Here is a 19,364-nt window from a genome sequence, read left to right as displayed (position 1 = left end):
CTGATCCTGCAGCCAATGAGATTGTATGTTTAACATTTAAATAGTTTGGTTCATTGTTTGCTGTAAGTTAGTTCTGTAGTATGCTACAACCCCTCCACCTCCCCAGCTCCACCTGCCTAGATCTGCTATGGGACCAATATTCAAAGGTTTGGGGTAAGTTTTTTTTTTTTTTTTTTGTTTGTTTGTTTCAGCAAGGAAGCATTAAATTGGTCAAAAGCAACAGTAAAGACATACAAACGTTTACAAAAGGTTTCTATTTCATATAATTGCTGTTCTTTTGAACTTTCTATTTCACAAACAATACTGAAAACAAAAATGTATCACAGTTCCATTAAAAAAAATGAAGCAGCACAACTGTTTTCAGTGTTGATAATAATCATAAATGTTTCTTGAGCAGCAAATCAGCATATAAGAATGATTTCTGAAGGATCATGTGACACTGAAGACTGGAGTAATGATGCTGAAAATTCAGCTTTCATCACAGGAATGAATTACATTTATTTGTGAGACTTCTTTCAAAAACATTAATAAACCTTACCGACGCCAAACTTTTATAATAACAATATAAAATGGATAAAACAAATCGGAGCTGGTTTATGGCTCAGGTTCAGGTTTATAGCTGCTGTAAATTTCACCTGCCACAAGATGGCACTGTTTCAACACTCCTGATGCTTTGGATCTTTGCCCGAAATAATAATAAAAAAAGCTTAGATTCAGGAGGGCTTTATTTCTTCATCCCTACTGCACACAACAGGCACATCAACACACTGTAACAAACACACAAAAGCACAATAGCAATTGAACAACAGCAAGTCTAGTTTGAGCAGAGCTCCCTCTTCAGGCACTGCAGATACTTTTATTGCTCCTTGGTCATATTAACACCTGGAGATCACTTTGGTCTGATCCAATCCTGTGAAAGAAAGGGAGGGACGAGAGAGAGAGAGAGAGCACATATACATAAACAATACATCTCAGGACATAACAATACTTAACATTATATTATATTATATTATATTCCACCAGCGGTGTCTCAGATGCATTCTCTGCATCACATACCACAAGCACGTTACTAATGAAGAGATTCTGCGCAGGGCTAAAACCAGCAGACTTTCTGCCATTGTTTTTGAGCGTCGCATCAAACTGGCGGGTCACGTTCTGTGGCAATCGGAACAATGGCTAGCAAAAATTGCACTGACATGGATGCCTCCCAATGGACGCCGGAGACGAGGAAGGCCGAAGAAGACCTGCCGAAGTAAAGGGAGTCGGCGTTAAATGTGAAGAAGCCGATTAGGCCGAATCCCAGTCAGCCAGTCGCAGCCAGCGGAATATGCTTGATGCCCAATGTGTCCTGTAGCACACATGGACCTAAAAAAGAAAAGATATTATATTAAATTATTTCTTCTGCCTCCCTTCAGCTCACTTTGCTCCCATTTCCTGTTGACAGTGTAATATAAATGCTGTCCTTCATTAGTCGCTTGTGGAGCTGTTTGACATGTATCATGGACTCTGCATTGCTCTTAAAATGACTCTTTATCCTCTCTCTGTAGAGATGTGTGTGCATCAAAGCCTCTCCTTTCACTTTCTTTCACATCTTAAAATTGTCTTTATATTTGTGTTTGTATAGTAAGACAATTTTAGTATTCCTCCTCACACTTCATCCCTTTGACAAAATAAACACAACTGTTTATCCATCCTTTACACACACACACACACACCTGTATTATGGTTTTTAGTGTTCCAAACCGCACAGACCAGCAGTGTGTAAGCAGAGCATCAGAGTCACTGTAACAGCAGAATTGTGGTTTTGCTTTTGTGGTTTCACGCTGACAGCGTTTCTACTTCATAACAGAAAGACAGTGATTTATGGGTTGCTACAGTGAAGATGTATTTTATATACACTACCATTTTGGATTTGCTTGGTAATGTTTTTGAAAGAAGTCTCTTCTGCTCACCAAGGCTGTATTCATTTGCTCAAAAATACAGTAATATTGTGAAATATTATTAAAACTTATAAGAACTGTTTTCTTTTTTGATATATGTTAAAGCTGAACTTTCAGCAGCTATCCTTTAGAAATGAAAAATGTTCAGGATTCTTTGAATAGAAACAACATTTATTTGAAATAGAATATCTTGAAACATTATAAAGGTCTTTACTGTAACTTTTGATCAATTAATGTGCTTTTGCTGAATCTTTAAAAGAGAAAGAAAGAAATAATCTGACCCCAGACTTTAGATCATCTGCCATAAATTATAAAATGACTAACAGGAGTGAGCCAATGGGAATTATAAAAAAAAATCTTACCTATTGGTGAATAATAAATTCCTATGTGAAAAGTTTGACCTCTTAGCCGTTGTCAGTAAGATCGTCATTCATCAGTTTCCCCTCAGCTGCTGGACTGCAGCTTTGCTGACTCGGCCTCATGCTGTGATTTAAACTCTCTGCGGCTTCATGTGTCAGACGAGGAGAGGAGTGAAGCAAAGGTCACTTTGTCTACACAAGATTCCCGTATAGCGATTGACCTTTACTGGCACACACTTTAGTCTCTCCGGTACAGTTAGAGAGTGTATGGCTTGTTAAGCAGGCGAGTGTGTGTGTGTGTGTGTGTGTGTGTGTGAGAGAGTTTGTTTATATTACATTGTGGGGACCAAATGACCAAATGCGGGGGGGGAGGGAAGAAAAAGGGTGAATGTTTTAGCTTAGCTCTGGTTACATGAGCTACACTCCAAATCAGTATTACCACCCACATTCATTGGAGTCTAGCTAGGGTGACCAGACGTCCCGAAAAATTTGAAATCTAAACTGTTGTCCCGAATCCCGAATCTGGCCCTAATTGTCCCGAAAATTATACTAAAGCAAAATCTTGAGTAGCTAGTTATTGTCTGATAGGCCTAAACATTAAAAACTGTCTGCTGAGGTTCAGTCATCCTGCAATCGGCCCCCGCCGGCTGCTCATTGGCTGCAGCATCTTTTTTCTAAATTCTAAAAAAATACCGTAGGCGGCTAGGCGCGAATTTAGATATGCATGCCCTTTTTGTTTTAAAGGGATAGTTCACCCAAAAATGAAAATTTGATGTTTATCTGCTTACCCCCAGTGCATCCAAGATGTAGAGGACTTTTTTTCTTCAGTCGAATGCAAATTATGATTTTTAACTGCAACCGCTGCCGTCTGTCAGTCAAATAATAGCAGTGGATGGGAACTTCAACTATAACAGTAAATAAAACTTGCTTAGACAAATCAAAATTAAACCCTGCGGCTCGTGACGACACATTAATGTCCTAAGACACGAAACGATCGGTTTGTGTGAGAAACCGAACAGTATTTATATATTTTTTTACCTCTAATACACCACTATGTCCAACTCCGTTCAGCTTCCTGTTAGTGAGGTCAAAAAACGCGTTCTGTTGACGGAAGTGATGTCTCGCCCATATACTCCAATGAGCGCGAGACATCACTTCCGTTGTCAGAGCGCGATCAGACCTCACTAACCGGAAGCTGAACGGAGTTGGACATAGTGGTGTATTAGAGGTAAAAAAATATATAAATGCTGTTCGGTTTCTCACACAAACCGATCGTTTCGTGTCTTAGGACATCAGTGTGTCGTCACGAGCTGCAGGGTTTCATTTGGATTTGTCTATGGAAGTTTTTTCAACTCTTATTGTTTAAGTTCCCAATCACTGCTATTATTTGACTGACAGACAACAGCGGTTGCAGTTAAAAATCATAATTTGCGTTCGACTGAAGAAAAAAAGTCACCTACATCTTGGATGCACTGGGGGTAAGCAGATAAACATCAAATTTTCATTTTTGGGTGAACTATCCCTTTAAGCCTTGATGAAGAGAGCGCAAGTTGCTGCATCCGCGAGGAGGACAGTGATGCACGCGTAAAAGGAGTGATTGATTGTTCGTGGCACATGTGTACAAAAAAAATACTTCACTACACAATTATTTTGTTATTTTCGTTTAAGGTTATACAGAAAGGTCTGATTTACGCACTGTTACTTACAACAGTCAGCTCATCAGAATTTGCTCATCAGGTGTGCATTATGTTTTTTTATTATTATTATTTATATGTGTTTTTATTGAAGTTCTAATCAAAACAGCTGCTGAAATTACCCTGCTTTTCATAGATGTTAAAATTAAAATAAGGGAAAAAAACAAATGTATATGCAGGATTTTAGATAATTTTATAATTTGGACAAGTGAAATGTGGCCTAAAAATGATTATTATTATTATTATAGAAAGATTTAAATACTCTGTTGTTGTTTTTTGTTGTTGTTGTTTTTAAATATATATTTCTTTTATTTTTAGATTTTTAGTTTTAGTTTAGAATTTAGTAATTTTATGTGTTTCGTATTATTAAAACTATTTGTTTTATATTTATTTCCAATTGGTAATTTTAGTTCTGAAACGTATTTTGGCAATTTGCCAAAGCAACATTTCTAATTGTCATTTAAAGTTTTTCATGTAATATTTATATTTTATTTCAGCTTTATTTGACTTAACAAAAATAGTTTTAGATTTAGTTAACAATAATAACTCCTGTAGCAGAGTTATTCTTGTTAAATGTACAATAAGTGCCTGTAACTGCTTCATAGCCTTGCAGTTATAGACCCCTAGTTAGAACCTCTGTCAGCCAATCAGAATCAAGCGTTCATATGCCATTATAAATGCTTACAGTTCGAGACTGTGATTTCATTTGTGTACTGCAGTGTCTCATTGTGACCACTAGATGACACAGTTTCACCTTAAGATTGTAGCTGGTGAGCTCATGCAGACAGATGCTCCTCATTGCCTCTGTGTTAACAGTTTTTCCTAAGTCCCAGAGCTTGAGTGTGAAGATGCTGGAGTTTCCCACAAACGTGTGTTCCCAAAAGCACGTGTGACCTCTCTTGTGCTCACGTCAGCATCCAGCTGCACAAGAGTCTTTCCAAAAGGAGTTTCCCAGTATTTTATAATTTCAATCTTTGATTTTGTCTTTGATATCAGGAATAATGTGTGTTCGAAGCAAAAGATTAGAGTGGGATGTTCATTATAATTATCTGAAGTAATATTATTCTCAAAGGGTTAGTTCACCCAAAAATAAAAATAATGTAATTTATTACTCACCATCATGTTTTTCCACACCCACAAGACCTTCGTTCTTCTTCGGAACACAAATTAAGATATTTTTGATTAAATCTAATGGCTCAGTGAGGCCTGCATCACCAGCAATGTTACTGCACCCCTCAAGATCCATAAAGGTACTAAAAACTTATTTAAATCAGTTAATGTGAGTTCAGTGGTTCAATATTAATATTATAAAGCTATCATTCTGAGCACCAAAAAACTAAATATTGACTTTTCAACAATATCTATATGGGCCGATTTCAAAACACTGCTTCATGAAGTTTTATGAATCTTTTGTTTCCAATTAGTGCTTCGGATCTCCTATCAAAAGGCTAAACTTCTGAAATCACGTGACTTTGGTGCTCCGATTCACTGATTCGATTTGTAACGCTCTGAAGCATTGTTTTAAAATTGGCCCATATACTAGATATTGTTGAAAAGTCATTATTTGTTTTTTTTTTTGGTGCACAAAAAGGTATTCTTATAGCTTTATAACATTAAGATAGAACCACTGAATGTTTTTAGTACCTTTATGGATCTTGAGAGAGGAAGTAACATTGCTGGCAATGCAGGCCTCGCTGAGCCATCGGATTTCATCAACAATATCTTAATTTGTGTTCTGAAGATGAATGAAGGTCTTACAGGTGTAGAACGACATGAGGATGAGTAATTAATGACATTATTTTCATTTTAATGGTTTGTTCACCCAAAAATGAAAATTATTACTCACCCTCATGTTGTTCCACGCCTATAAGACCTCGTTCATCTTCTGAACACAAATTAAGATATTTTTGATGAAATCTGAGGGCTTCTGAACCACAAATAGGCAGCAACATCATTGCAACATCACCTACCCAGAAAGGTAGCAAAGACATTGTTAAAATAGTCCACGTGACTAGTGGTTCAACCTTAATGTTATCAAGCTACGAGAAAATTTTTTGTGCACAAAAACAAACAAAGATGAACCGTCAATTCAGAAACCAAGTAATTTGACAATTCCAGGTCAGGAGGCTGATCTCTCAGATATCTTCTGGTTGACACGCACAAGCTGCTTTGACTGAAGTTTTGCTAGTTTTTGTGTGGATTTATAGTTTATGGACAGTTTTGATTTTGATAATTACATCTAGAAAGGAAAAAGCATCGATGGCATCAAAAAAAGAGATCTTTGAAAGAGAAACTGAAAGCTAAAGTGATGATTGCCTCGGCCAGCGCGCAGTGGAGAGGAGAGGACTCTGCGTTTGGTATGTATTACTGCATTTACAATGCTTATACTCATTTTTCATAGAATTATTATTATTTTGAAATTTGAAAGGACAGCAACTAATCTATTATTTGACAAAAAATGTCAAAATTACGATATGGCAAGGCTGCTTGCAGAGCAGTCCGCAAGTATGCAGACTTGAATAAAATTGTCATTTCAGTAAATCTACATTTTGAATTTGTGAAATTGATATTATTACAGTGCAATCTATCTATGTGCATAAACAGTGATTTCTTGGTTTCAGTTGCTGTTGAAGATTAGTGAGCAGCAGCAGCTGACATCACATCTCCAGTAATGCTGAGGTGATGCAAATGATGCACATATAATGAATTACATAAATCTGGAAGATGAAGATCCTGTTCTAGATTGTAATAGACCACATATGCCTTATAATTTAAAGAGTCTTGTGTCTCCTGAAAGAATAAAACTGATCAAAATCAAAAAGTGCCTCTTTTTTGTTTTGTTTATTATAGCACAGACAAAATATACTATAATATGAATGTTTTATGTCATTTCAAAGCGTTTTCTGTAAAAATGACACTGGGATACTGCATTTATACCACTGTACATGGGTATTGGAAGACCCTTAAGGTGCATTTGAATAATTTCTTGCATACAACATGATAGAGACAAAATTCCCCTTTATTTCCTGTCTTTGCTGAAATCTAGAGGAAACAAACAACCAAAAACTGCTGATTACAGCACTATAATTTGTATCCCTTTCAGCAGTGTTTTATGTAACTTCAATTTGGGTAGGCCAAATCTAGGTGGAAATCCCCAAAATGGTCCCAATGCTTAGGAGGTTAATGACCAGGAAAATATAATATACGATGATGGTCCGATGGTGAGTCTGAAGCATCTGGAAATCTTGTTTTTGTTTACAGTTTGGTCCACCCGACTTGGCACCCCTGCGGACTTGCACACAAACTGCTTTGCAATCATTTCCCAAAAAGTAATTTGTGCGGGAATATTACAAAGTCTGTAAAAAGGACATTAACACAGGCCACACGCGGACGGGGCAGACGCAAAGAGGAGAACAGAGATGTGGCAGCAGAGCAAAATCTGTATCAGGCACAGAAAGCTCAATGTTCATGAAATATAGGGAGAAAAAAGATAAATATTGAATATTGGGGGTAGAGTTTTATATGAATGTATCTATGAAGGGGAACTGTCTTTGATGGCATTTTCTTTTCCTCTTATCTCCTCCTATAAAGTAGTGTTTAGAAGTGCAGCGCTGCTTTGTGTGCAGCCAGCGGTAAACAAGGAAACGATATTTATTGCTGCTCTTCCATAAGCGCCACCTACTGACAGACATTTTCATTCAGTCGGCCTGCTGTTTTTGGTTTGTGCTCATGCTACATGTGTGCAGGATCTTTGTTTGCATCATGATTAAAATGTAGTGGTGCCTCTAATTTCAAATGATTGCAGATATTTTTTTTTTAAGGCCAGTTTAGCTTGTTATAAAGCAAATAAACAAACAAATAATTTGCTTAAAGAAAAAAAAAAGAAAAAAAATCCAGTATTAGAATCGGCCAATTTGCTTGTAAAAGATCGAAATCAGCCATGAAAAACAATAAGGGGGAATTCCTAGTAAAAAAAAAAATAAAACATTATTTTAAAGATGTAATAAAGTCTTAATGTAGGCTAAATGTCAGCTCACTTAGATTTAAAAAATCAATTAAATTTTTTTTTCCCATCCGGCCCTCAACCTAAAATGAGATTGACACCCCTAGTTTATAGGGAAACATATACTTTAAGAAAGTTTTGTTTATAACCTGAGAAGTGTGAATGTTTCACAACTTCAGGAACGCATGATTGGAGGTCAGTCATGCATCTTTGGCATATTGTATAAAGAAACTTTGTACTTGATACCCATTCTTTTAATACCACTTATAGATGATCTGAATGATGATAGCAGCTCTATAGCCAAAATAAACAGCATGGGTTCAGGCTTGCTGTGTGCCTCGAGACAGAGACAAATATTGTGGGTGGCTTATCGGTGACTACGACTGCCTTTGGTTGACAAAGCAGGCGAGCTCTGGAAATGAATGAGCAAAATCTAAAATTGCCTAATAAGGCAAATAAATAATTAGACCATTTTAGAATATTTTTTTTTATAAAACTTGACGGGAAATCAGTCTGGTCCTGGGGCTTTACCACACTGCATGAACTTGATTAAATCCTTTAATATCTTGTAGTCGTAAAGTTTCATCCAGATTTCTTTTTTAAACTTTGGGGAAGTTTTCATTAGCCAGGAATGTTAAAGTCCCCCGTGGTGAAAATCAAGTTTTTAATGCTGTTTATATGTCTATGTGGTCTTTTTAAGGCAAACCATGTGCAAATTCATAAGTCAACACCATTGCCAGAGGTGTAAAGTATTTGAGTAAATGTAATTATTTACTCTACTTAACTATCTTTTTGGCTACTTTATAGTTGTACTGAGTATCAAAGATATTACTAAGTTTTACTCACTACTTGACTACATTTTTGAACAAGTAAATGTACTTTTTACTCCACTACATTTGTGATGAGTAATGCAATTTCACCTTACATTTTGCACCTAACTTTTTCTGCAGCAGTTTGTTTCTGCTGTAAAGCAGCAATATCGCCATCTAAGGACATTGAAGGTACTATATCTTGTGAGTTTTGCCTTTACTCACCCAAACTTGTCAGCAAGGATACTTTGCATGAATGCAAGTGCATTAGCAGGTAGTTGCTGAATCACAGGTGTTTGATTTGGCAGCGAAGTGCAAGTAGACACATGCGTGTGATGCTGACACAGGAGCTGGCTAATACTGAGCTGGTGTTCAGACATAATCACGGAAGTGCTGCACTTTGTTTAATGGAAGAGAAGAAATTGTTGAATAATGTAATTATTTTGTTTGTTTTTTTGCACACAGAAAGTGTTCCCGTCACTTCATAACATTAATTTTGTTGCTCTCTACTAAGGTCTTGTGGGTGTGGAGCAACATGAGGGTGAGTAATTAATGACAGAAATTTCATTTTTGGGTGAACTAACCCTTTAACTGATACTTGACACTTTGTAGATATTTAAGAGGATGTTGTTGACCTTGATTTATTTCAGTACTGAAGTGTTCAGTTTTATTTTGATTTTAGAAAATTATTTTTAACCAAGATTATGCTGCTATATATATATATATATATATATATATATATATTTTTTTTTTTTTTTTTTTTTTTGTTAAAGGCTAACATGCAATTGTCCAAATTCCCTGGTTATTCCTATTAATTCCCATATATTCCCATTAATTCCCATGAAAAGAATTTTGCACACACTGTACAACTATCAGTCTTTGTGATAATTTTGCAAGAGCAACTACTATGTGTTTTGTAATACTGTGTGTATGATGTGCGTATGATGACGATGGGAAAATATGAGTAAATAAGATGAAACGTCATTGAGAGGTGTAAGAAATGTTTTTATATATCCAAAAATATCCAGGGTGTGAGCATTACCGTTTCTCATTATGAATCAGAGGATCAAGTCTGCGTAAAAAGGGAGCAGCCAGCCGATCATTTCCCCTTTACATCACGAAAAACACTCCCTGCATCCCAATGTGTTAACTATCCACCCTAAATAGTATTGAATATTACTAATGTCACATAGCCTATTTAGGATGGATAGGAACACTCCCTGCATCCCAATGTGTAAAGTATGAGTTTTTTAAGTAATGTGAACAAGGATGGTTTGAGTGAAACTAACAACAGTGAAAGTTCTTTTTTTTTTTTTTTTGAGTGTTGGTAAAAAATTTTTGGTTAATTATTAGGCCTAAATAAAAATATCACAGTGAGACTTGGTAACCGCAGGTAAAACCATACATGGATACTCTCTACACACCTTCACAAAGAAATTAATTATATATTCCCCTACCAACCTAATAAATATATTGCAATATAAATGGCTATAAAAAAATTTTCAACATAAATATTCCACATTTCCACAAACCATGGTAATATACTACAGTTTACTCATGGTAAAAGTTTGTGTGATTTGGGTTTGGGTGATTTTGGGATTTAAAAGTCTTCTATCTTCATTCATGGCATGTTTCTCCTGTGTTCTTCATCAGTCTTGTTGGGAATATTGAGGCAGTTTCATCCAATTTAAAACTAGTGTAATCATCGAGTGATTTGTACTTTGTAACCGAGAGATGTGTGTCGAATTGAAACACTTCTCATTTGATGTCGCTAGATGCTAGATATGAATAAATACGGTAACAAGGAAAATATCATCCCAACATGTGTGCGTTAACACCGACCAAGACTAGAGATGACCTGATCTAATAATACTGTCCTTGTTGATCTGAAATCATTCCAGACGCAGTGAAGTGTTCTTTTGTGATTTATTATCTCTGCGTCTCTACCCCTATGGTTAAAACTGAAGTAGTAGACATGGCCAACTCAAGTTTTCCTTTCTCTTATGATTTTCAGTATGTTTCCTGTAGAAAGGCTATTTCTGTGTGTAATCTCCTCAATCTCTTAATCTCTGTGTTTAGTCTTTTCATATAATACATTCTAGATTTGTCCTTTGTACAAAGATAACCGCAGCTAACCACCATCTCTCGCCTTCCAGTGATCCAAGTCCTTATCCTTTTGAGTGGTTTATTTTCCCCCAGAGTCCCCAATGTGGTGTAACCAAAAAAGCAAAGCATCAAATATAAAATCAGGCATTCAAATAAGTGGACCACAAGCACTATTAACAGACATCGCATTAAAAAAAAACATCAATTCTGGGCCAATCAACAGTAAAGTTGTTCTTCATCAATACAACTGAATAGCCTGTAAAAGCGATTTTTGAGAAACCACTGAAAATCACTAAAACAAACACACCCCTACATAAAAGGATATCTTGATAGCTCCACCCTAAAAAATGCACAAACATGCTATGCAACACAGGCACTAATGAGTGGACACGCCCCTCACTGCTGATTGGCTACAAGTGTGTTTTGGTGCTCGGGCTGATCCACTTTCAACAGCTTTTCTCAGAAATCACTTACTGCACTTTTAATTAGCATAGATGAGTAAAGTGTGTTATATAATGTAGCAGACCTATCACCTTAAAGTTCACACAAAAATGGAAGTGATCATGATTTACTCACTCTCAAACCATCGGTGTATCTTCTTTCGGACGAACACAATTGGAGATATATTTCAACCAGTATATTTTTAAATATATCTCTGATTGTGTTCATGTGAAAGAAGATGGTCATATACACCTAGGATGGCTTGATGGTGAGTAAATCATAATTTTCATTTTTGGGTGAACTAACCCTTTAAACCCCTGGTTTCACAGACAAGTTTTAAGCATAGTCCCAGACTAAAATGCATCTTTGAGCTGAAAGCAACTTGCATTGGCATATCTTAAAATATGTCAATGCCATTGTTTTGTTTCAAGATGTACACCAGCAATGTTTTTTTTTTTTTTTTTTTTTTTTTTTTTTTTTCTTAGGCACTTTTATAGGCCTAATCCTGGCTTAATCTAAGCCCTGTCTGTGAAACCGGGTCAAAGTGTTTTAAACCTGATATCAAATGCAGGATCAATTATATACTTAATGAATCATGAAAATAGGGCATTGCAATTGTCAAAGCAGAGAAAAGTATATAAACCACCCTAAAAACTGAAACTGTGAAAATGTCTTAGGCCTACCTAGTAGTCAACATCTCTCTTCTGTAATTCACAACATTGCTGCCATAATATCAAGAGTTATTCACATGTAGCAATCCGCTGATTGTAAAAGCTGATCTTCATTAAGCAATTGAAGAGCAATGATTTATCCTCAACGAACTCCAACAGTTGTCGCGCTATGAAGCAACTGGAATCGTATGTCCTTCTGGGACTGCAACTTTTTCCTGTTTTTAAAAGAGGCATGCTTTCAGGTGACATCGGCGGAGATGTCTGCATCAATCCTCAAAGTAGAGCTCTCGTATTTTGTCTCACGTTGTCTGGCCGAGTTTAGCGCTTTTCCTTCTCCTGGAATTTATGAAAAAGCACAACCAGTGGGCGAGGAGGTCCAACTTCCTGTAGTTTTGAGCTCAAAAATCAAAGAGTTCTTTCCAATTTTGGAGGTTTTTCAAAACTTCCTGAACCATGATGACACAAATCTTAAATCCTTAGGTTTGCTCTTTGTTTTCTCATCAAGTCGATCCAGAAGTGTTGCGTTTTGCTCTTTCATAGTTTTGATAGTTATTTCGGCCACAGCAATGTTATCGTCCGTGAGTCTCTCTTTCTGTCTGGATCATGGAGACATCAAATCTTTCCCTACACTATTGTGACTAACTAGCTATCTATACTGGTGCTCGTTGTTGGCAGGGCATGTACTCTTTTGTTACTCATCTTGCTATATCAGTGAGACTGTAAATAAGCACCACTTTAATGCTTATGAAAATGATTTAGATTTCTGCAGCTCTGCTGACACGCCTCTTAACTTTGCATTGCAAAATAAATACTTTTTTTTTTTTTTTAAAGAATGCTTAAGTGTACTTCTTTCTCTCAAGCATAACCAACAACATACAGTTGAGAAAAAAACATATTAGTTCAAAGGCATGAAAACTTTAGACCACAGCAGAAGTGTAATAGATATATTCTTTATAAACATATGTATGAAATGCTTGCTAAAAGTGTCCAAAAAATAAATGGGTTACAGATTTACTGTAAATAAAGACATTTTCTAAGTTACTGTAGCTACTTTACATTTAGCGTAGTTACGTAAGGGTTGTGTTGGCCTGATGCCTGTTTCTGTTTCCCACCCCTCCACCCTTTTTTCTCTCTGTTATTTTTAGAAGTCCTTTCTTGAGGAGACGGTAAGGCGTGAGTGTGAAGAGAGGGAAGAGCTGACAGCAGCGCTGACACTAGCCAAAGAACAACTCAAACACACCACCCAAAATCCACAGGACACCCACACACACACCCGGCTCTCCAGATCGACACTTATGAACTCAGACCTCCCCGTCCCCAGAGTCAATCCCAGCCTTTCCTGTCCTCAGACACGTAACCGCGGCACCTCGTCCACTCAGAGCAGCAGACAGCATTTGTCTGAGTGGCGTCCTGCTAGTGTGGGAAAAAGTACGGCATCTTGGCATGGATCAACACGGCTGGCACCCACCCTACCCAAAATCAGCAAAGGTCGAGTTGCATCAGTGAACAACTCGAGCAAAAGCATCGTCTCGGTGAGAAGCAGACAGGACAAACTCTGATTCTCCCTAAAAAAGACCTCTAGATTGTATATTGTCATAATTATGGTTCCTGTCTAGTGTCATGTGACTTGTGTGGTCATCTCGAGACTAAGGTAATTACGAACTCGCCGTTTAGCTGTCATGTTTGCATTGTGCCTGGTCTAGCTGCTTTTGGTGAATTCTGTTCAGGTCAAGTTCTGTTGACTTGTATTTGTTTAATATTTCAATAAACTGCATTTTGGTTATCATCTCAACTCAACTCAATGTCACAGATTAGCATGGTCCAGATTTTGATTGGCAGTCTCTTAGAATAGTGTTTCTCAACCGGTGGGTGGGTCACAGCAGGGCCGTAACCACCATAGACTTTGAGGGGGACAAGTCCCCCCAAATAATTAGAAATGTCCAAACGCTTAACATTGACAACTGTTTTACAATAGTAATGTTCATGTAATTACCGCTAGTAATACCCGGTGACAATAAATACTCAATTTTTTTAATGAAAGTTCAGTATTGAATTGAAAATATGCTATTATTTACATGATTCATGTAGTTCAGAACTGAATGTGGCAAGACAAGAAACGTTTTGTGTGTTTTACATATTGGACATGCGAGTAAGAGTGAATTTGTGTGTATTTCAAAATAAAATATTTAATTGATTACTTCATAACTACAATAGACCTGGAACTTTTATCATTCTTGTGTCTTTTTTCCTCTTAAATCCCTTTTATTCCTTTTAATTATTTAATTCCTTATAAAAAAATAAAAAAATAACCCCCCATAACTGTAAATGTTTTACTGATGCAAGACTTTTATTTTGAAAGTCGTGTGTGAAAGCTGTTCTGTCCTCCGTAAAATGTGCTGTGCACAAGCAAACGTCAAATGTTTGGATTGTACCACTTTATAAAAAAAATCAACATCTGAAAGCAAAAGCAGATTTGCTTTCGTATTCCTAACACACGCCGTCTCTCCACCACATGACGACAACACTACAATTCAACCTGAAACCTCGCCTTCTTTCTTTGCGTAGGCCTGTGGGCAGGAATTATGCTAATATTTCACATAATGACATGGACATTTGCTTCGTAACTTTGCAGATCATATACATGCATGGATACAGATACATTACACACTGAAGGAAAAATAAAACATTAAAAAGCATACCACCCCTTTAAGGAAATGTATGAAGTGCACATTCACTGAATTTGTATGTTATAGACTGCTGCAGTTGTAACAAGGGCAAACACTGAAGCCCTCAGCCAGCTTGGACCGGTTCAAAGCACGTACTCACTGATTCTCACACATATTTGAACCGCCCAAACACAAGTAATGTGCTGCACCACCCTTTGAACGCTCTTTTCTACACTCAAACATTTCCCTGAAATGGAACTCATAAAGACTTGCCCACATCCTCCCACACGGATACACACACACACACACACTCCTATTCCTCTCCCTGGAGCAATTATTGCGGCGTTTATCTCATGTCAATGACTTTGATTTGTTTCTTCCTATGCCTTTCCCTTTGTTCTATGCCTCTTTCCATTTCACATCTGAAAAATGACTTAGTGAAAGTATGTGTATCAAACAAACTAAAAAGTGGCCCAACTTGAAAGACTTGTACTGCCCTTTACTTTAACTTGATCTTTTTTATTCATCAAAACAGCACAATTGTTTGATTATGAGAAATGTCACCTTGTTAGAATGATTTCTGAAGGATCATGTAACACTGAAGACTGGAGTAATGATGATGAAAATTCAGCTTTGATCACTGGATATAAATTACATTTTAAAGCTGCAGTAGGTAACTTTTGTAAAAATTTATTTTTTACATATTTGTTAAACCTGTCATTATGTCCTGACAGTAGAGTATGAGACAGATAATCTGTGAAAAAATCAAGCTCCTCTGTTCGTCCCAGTGGTCCTATTGCCATTTGCTGAAATACACCGCTCCCAGTAAAAACCAACCAATCAGAGTCAGGAGGAGTGTCTTAGCAGTGTCAATCAAGCTTGTGTGCGCGCTGATCACACTCTCATGCACAGCCACAGTGCACAGCGTGTACAGGCGTTCAAATTCAAGATTACCGGTGTGCCGCAGCTTTGCTTACTGCGGACAAACAATCCAGTTTCGTACATATAATACCCCATAAAGTGCGTATCATATGCACGCGAAAAACTCATTTTGGCGTATATATTCTACGAGATTACAAACTCGTACTACTGATACGCATTTTCATGTGATGATTTCGTGTGTTCCAGGCTCTATTAAGTCATGATATGCAGTTTTAAGATTTTTTCAGCCGCTGGCTCCGTTTTGGCTGAGGGCAACGTGACGTTTCATAATTTTGTTTTATGGCTATTTAACTTTTGTATCATACTAAAGCGCTGATTTTGTACGCTTGACTGAATTGTTTGCTTTATTTCTTATTGTATATTTTTATACCTTTTATAATGGCTATTATTGAACATTAAAACTGACATTTAACAAAAAGAGAAGGTTGTGTTTTATGTTAAAGCCTATTTCATTTCATTACAGTGAAGATAATCAGAGTATGCACAAATAGTATTACATTTAATATGTTTGAAATGAAAACAAAAATAATGAAAACAATTGTTTAATATTTCGTTTTGTTATAAATAAGCAGACATTGCAGATAATTAATCACTCGTTGCCTGAGGCAATTAATATGTTTTTGTTTGTTTCTTTGAAATAAAACAAAAAGAGGCAGAGTGGTTTAATAACAAATTTTGTTTTATTCTTGGCTAAAATATACATACAGAGATAACCGGAGAAGCCAGTTATTTGCGTACTGTAACATTACCGTTATATTATCTTACTAGCTATTTATTACTTATAGAAATAGTGCATATACGTCATATAGTTACATTACATGTATTGCAAAATACGTAATGTTTTGAGGACCAAGTTTGTAGTCAAAGTATGGGAAGGCCATAGTCAATGTAAATCAAATTGTTGGTGTTTTGTCCGTATCAGTGAATGTGCTATAACTGTTTATCCGCCGTCATCGGTGGCCCTGCTGGCTCACTAGCCTGCGCGTTCACGGCAGGCTCCGTTCTGATGGGGGAGGAGCTGTGGAGGGAGGGCTGTAGCGCAGCAGAGAGCAAGGGGGAGTGACCTGTGAGTTGTGCTTGTTAAAATTTTCAGGCTAAGTCAACGTTTTCTAAAAACTCCCTACTGCAGCTTTAAAACTAGAAAACAAAGTTCTAAGAAGAACTTTGATGTAGGCTTGGAAAAGCCTCGATGGGCAGCATGAGTCAAAAGAGGCAACGCACATGTCTGTTCTGTGTTCTGGAAGTGGTTCCGCCACAAATAAATAATTAAAGAAAGAAAGGACTTTACCGCTTTAAAGCCTTGTTTACACTGCACGCGTCTGTGGCGCGTTACGGATCCAGCTAGGTTTTGTTCCATCCTCTGCGTGGTGTCAACTCACACCAGAAGCATTTGCAGACGACACTGATTCAGAAAACATTAATTTACTAATAAACAATTAAAATGTCTCCTTGCAGTTTTTTGTCACATTCTTCATAATCATTATGCGGTTCTTTATGGGATGCTTTATGTGTGCGCTTGAGTGCTATATAGTCTATATTACGTAAACGCTCATTACACACACCAGAGGAAAAACTTTGCAGGTCATATGGCTGAGAGAGCATACTCGGATTCAGTGAGCTTATAATGCCGCATTTTATTGCCAGTAAGGATAAGGGCATTGTAAAAAAAAAAAAAAAAAAACAAGGCATAAGTGGAAAAATTAAATATATTTTTTCATAAAACGGCTATTTATACATATTTTTTTTATAGGTTATACATAAAATACTAAATAAAGATAAAAAAATCAACGTTGTTGACGTGTTAAAATTCACATGTTTTGGCCCTTTTGGCCTTCCATTCGTATCAGCTCCGGTAGCCGCATCGCAGCCCAATCGTGCCGCAGACGCATGCAGTGTAAACGAGGCTTAATGCGCAAATCTTTGCTCAGATGCCACACATCATGAATACAGTGACACAGTTATACACTTAAGAAGCACAAAGAAGCTCTTTGATGCATTATTGTGCTCTCTTAAATGAGATTCGACATGTATTTTGGACATGATAAAGCGAGAATGGACGAGCTTCGGAACGCGAGCCGTCTCCGTGTCACTCAGAAACGCATCCAAAATCTAAATGTACCTCTTTAATGCGTTCTTGTGATATAATCTTGTCGAATTGCTGTAATGTTTTATTTAAAAAGGTTGAAAACCCATGTAAATGGCGAAAATAGGGAGGACAAAAAAGAAAGTAAGGGCTGCTACAATATGAGCGAATTCAGCAGGGATAAACTTACCCAAGGTGTAAGACGTGCAAAGCTTTTTCCCATTATTGCACCCATTTTAGAAATCTGATCTTTCAGTCGTATTTAATCACTTTTCACTAATTTCCATCGCTCCGTGCATCTCACGTGCTCTGAGAGCGGGAACCCCGCGGGCGCTGCCTGAGTTACATGAGACTAGCGAGTTTGTTTCTATTTATCACACCAAACATCTTTTAAGCTCTAAAAGTATCTCATGTTTTCAATTGATTGTATATTAATACATTTGCTAGAATGGTTCAAATTGGCAAGTTTTAAAACACGTACAAATGAGGAACTGACAAAACTGAAAGTGAATGCATGAGCGAATGATTTCTTATGTTGGAGCCGAGCGCCCCCGGAACCGCTCCTCTGGAGGCTCATTTCATGAAATCAATGCAATTCAATAGGGAAAAATGAATTTTGATAAATTATTATTCGAAAACTGTAACTCTCACGCATTTAGACGCGATATGTGAATGGCCCCTTACTATATTTTTATCAAAATAAATGCATCCTTGATGAGCAGAAGAGACAGAACAAACAAATATTTGGTACAATGATAAATTTTTATTACATTGAATTATTATGAACACTTTCTTTGTTGGATGGCATTTAATCATTCCTTTTTTATCATCTGCAGTTTGTGTGAAGTATTTGGGGTGTGTATAGCTTACAACCATATCATTTTTGGACATGATTGTTAATTCCATCCCGGTCATCTTAAGTTCAAGTTCACATGGTCTCTTCCAAATAAACTCTTGAACTTTGAACCAGAGACTTTTATCCTTCCCTTACAAAAACGATTTGTATTGAGGTGTGCTGTTAGTATAATTCTTTTAAACTAAAAATAAGAAAGTAAACTCTCTTTTATGTACTTCTCAGAAATATGCATAAAATTACACTTTAATATACTTCACTGATATTATATACTGATAGAAAAGTCTACGCATATTTGTATAACATTGATAGTATACTTAATACATAAAGTATACCTAAAAATATACTTGAGATATACTTAAATGAATCTTAAGTATTCTTATTTTCTGTAAGGGATGGCTGAGCTGGGTGGCCTGTGTGCGATCCTCCTCCACACTTCCTGCTAATCCAACCTCTTAACTTTTTCCTCATCCTGAAGTGAGGGGAAGTCTTTAAATAAGTGCCAGCCAAAGTAAATAATCCAAATACAATACGAAAACCAGAAGAATTTGTGTTCTGTATTATCAGTCTCATAAAACGGAAGGCAGGAAGTCCAGGAAAGGACATTTTTGTATGCTTTCATCTTCTCATTAATCATCAATTAATTGTGGGTTGAGAGGGAAGTGCAGTCACAGTGCATATATTGAATAATGGAATGTTCTGGCACTATTTCTTGACATACAGTAAAGCAGCAGGAAACCATCTACCGGAATGTCGGAGGGCAGTGTAAAATGTGAGTGAAAACTGAGTGCACGTTC

The 19,364-nt window shown here is 36.9% G+C and overlaps 1 protein-coding gene across 14 annotated transcripts in view; it reads left to right on the top strand.

Moving 5' to 3' along the window:
* lekr1 (Leucine-, glutamate- and lysine-rich protein 1) overlaps positions 1–19,364 on the top strand; it is a 228,019-nt gene that overhangs the window by 139,556 nt on the left and 69,099 nt on the right. For 6 of the 14 annotated variants that reach the window (XR_010895534.1, XR_010895536.1, XR_010895535.1 and 3 more), the window contains 3 exons: positions 9,320–9,346; positions 13,169–13,674; positions 19,291–19,339. The exons of 1 other annotated variant lie outside the window; for it this stretch is intronic. Coding sequence is in view for 5 of the 13 variants with exons in the window: in XM_067390610.1 (XP_067246711.1) it covers positions 9,320–9,346; positions 13,169–13,582 (441 nt within the window). In the remaining 8 variants the exon portion in view is untranslated. Of the gene's footprint in view, positions 1–9,270; positions 9,347–13,168; positions 15,972–19,290; positions 19,340–19,364 lie in introns of those variants that run through there. 7 more of the 14 variants (XM_067390612.1, XM_067390611.1, XM_067390613.1 and 4 more) reach the window with 6 other exon arrangements.

This window comes from Chanodichthys erythropterus, chromosome 7, assembly GCF_024489055.1.
Source record: "Chanodichthys erythropterus isolate Z2021 chromosome 7, ASM2448905v1, whole genome shotgun sequence".
NCBI lineage: Eukaryota > Metazoa > Chordata > Actinopteri > Cypriniformes > Xenocyprididae > Chanodichthys > Chanodichthys erythropterus.
The sequence above is the reverse complement of the archived record's forward strand: the minus strand, read 5'-3'. Positions and strand labels throughout refer to the sequence as shown.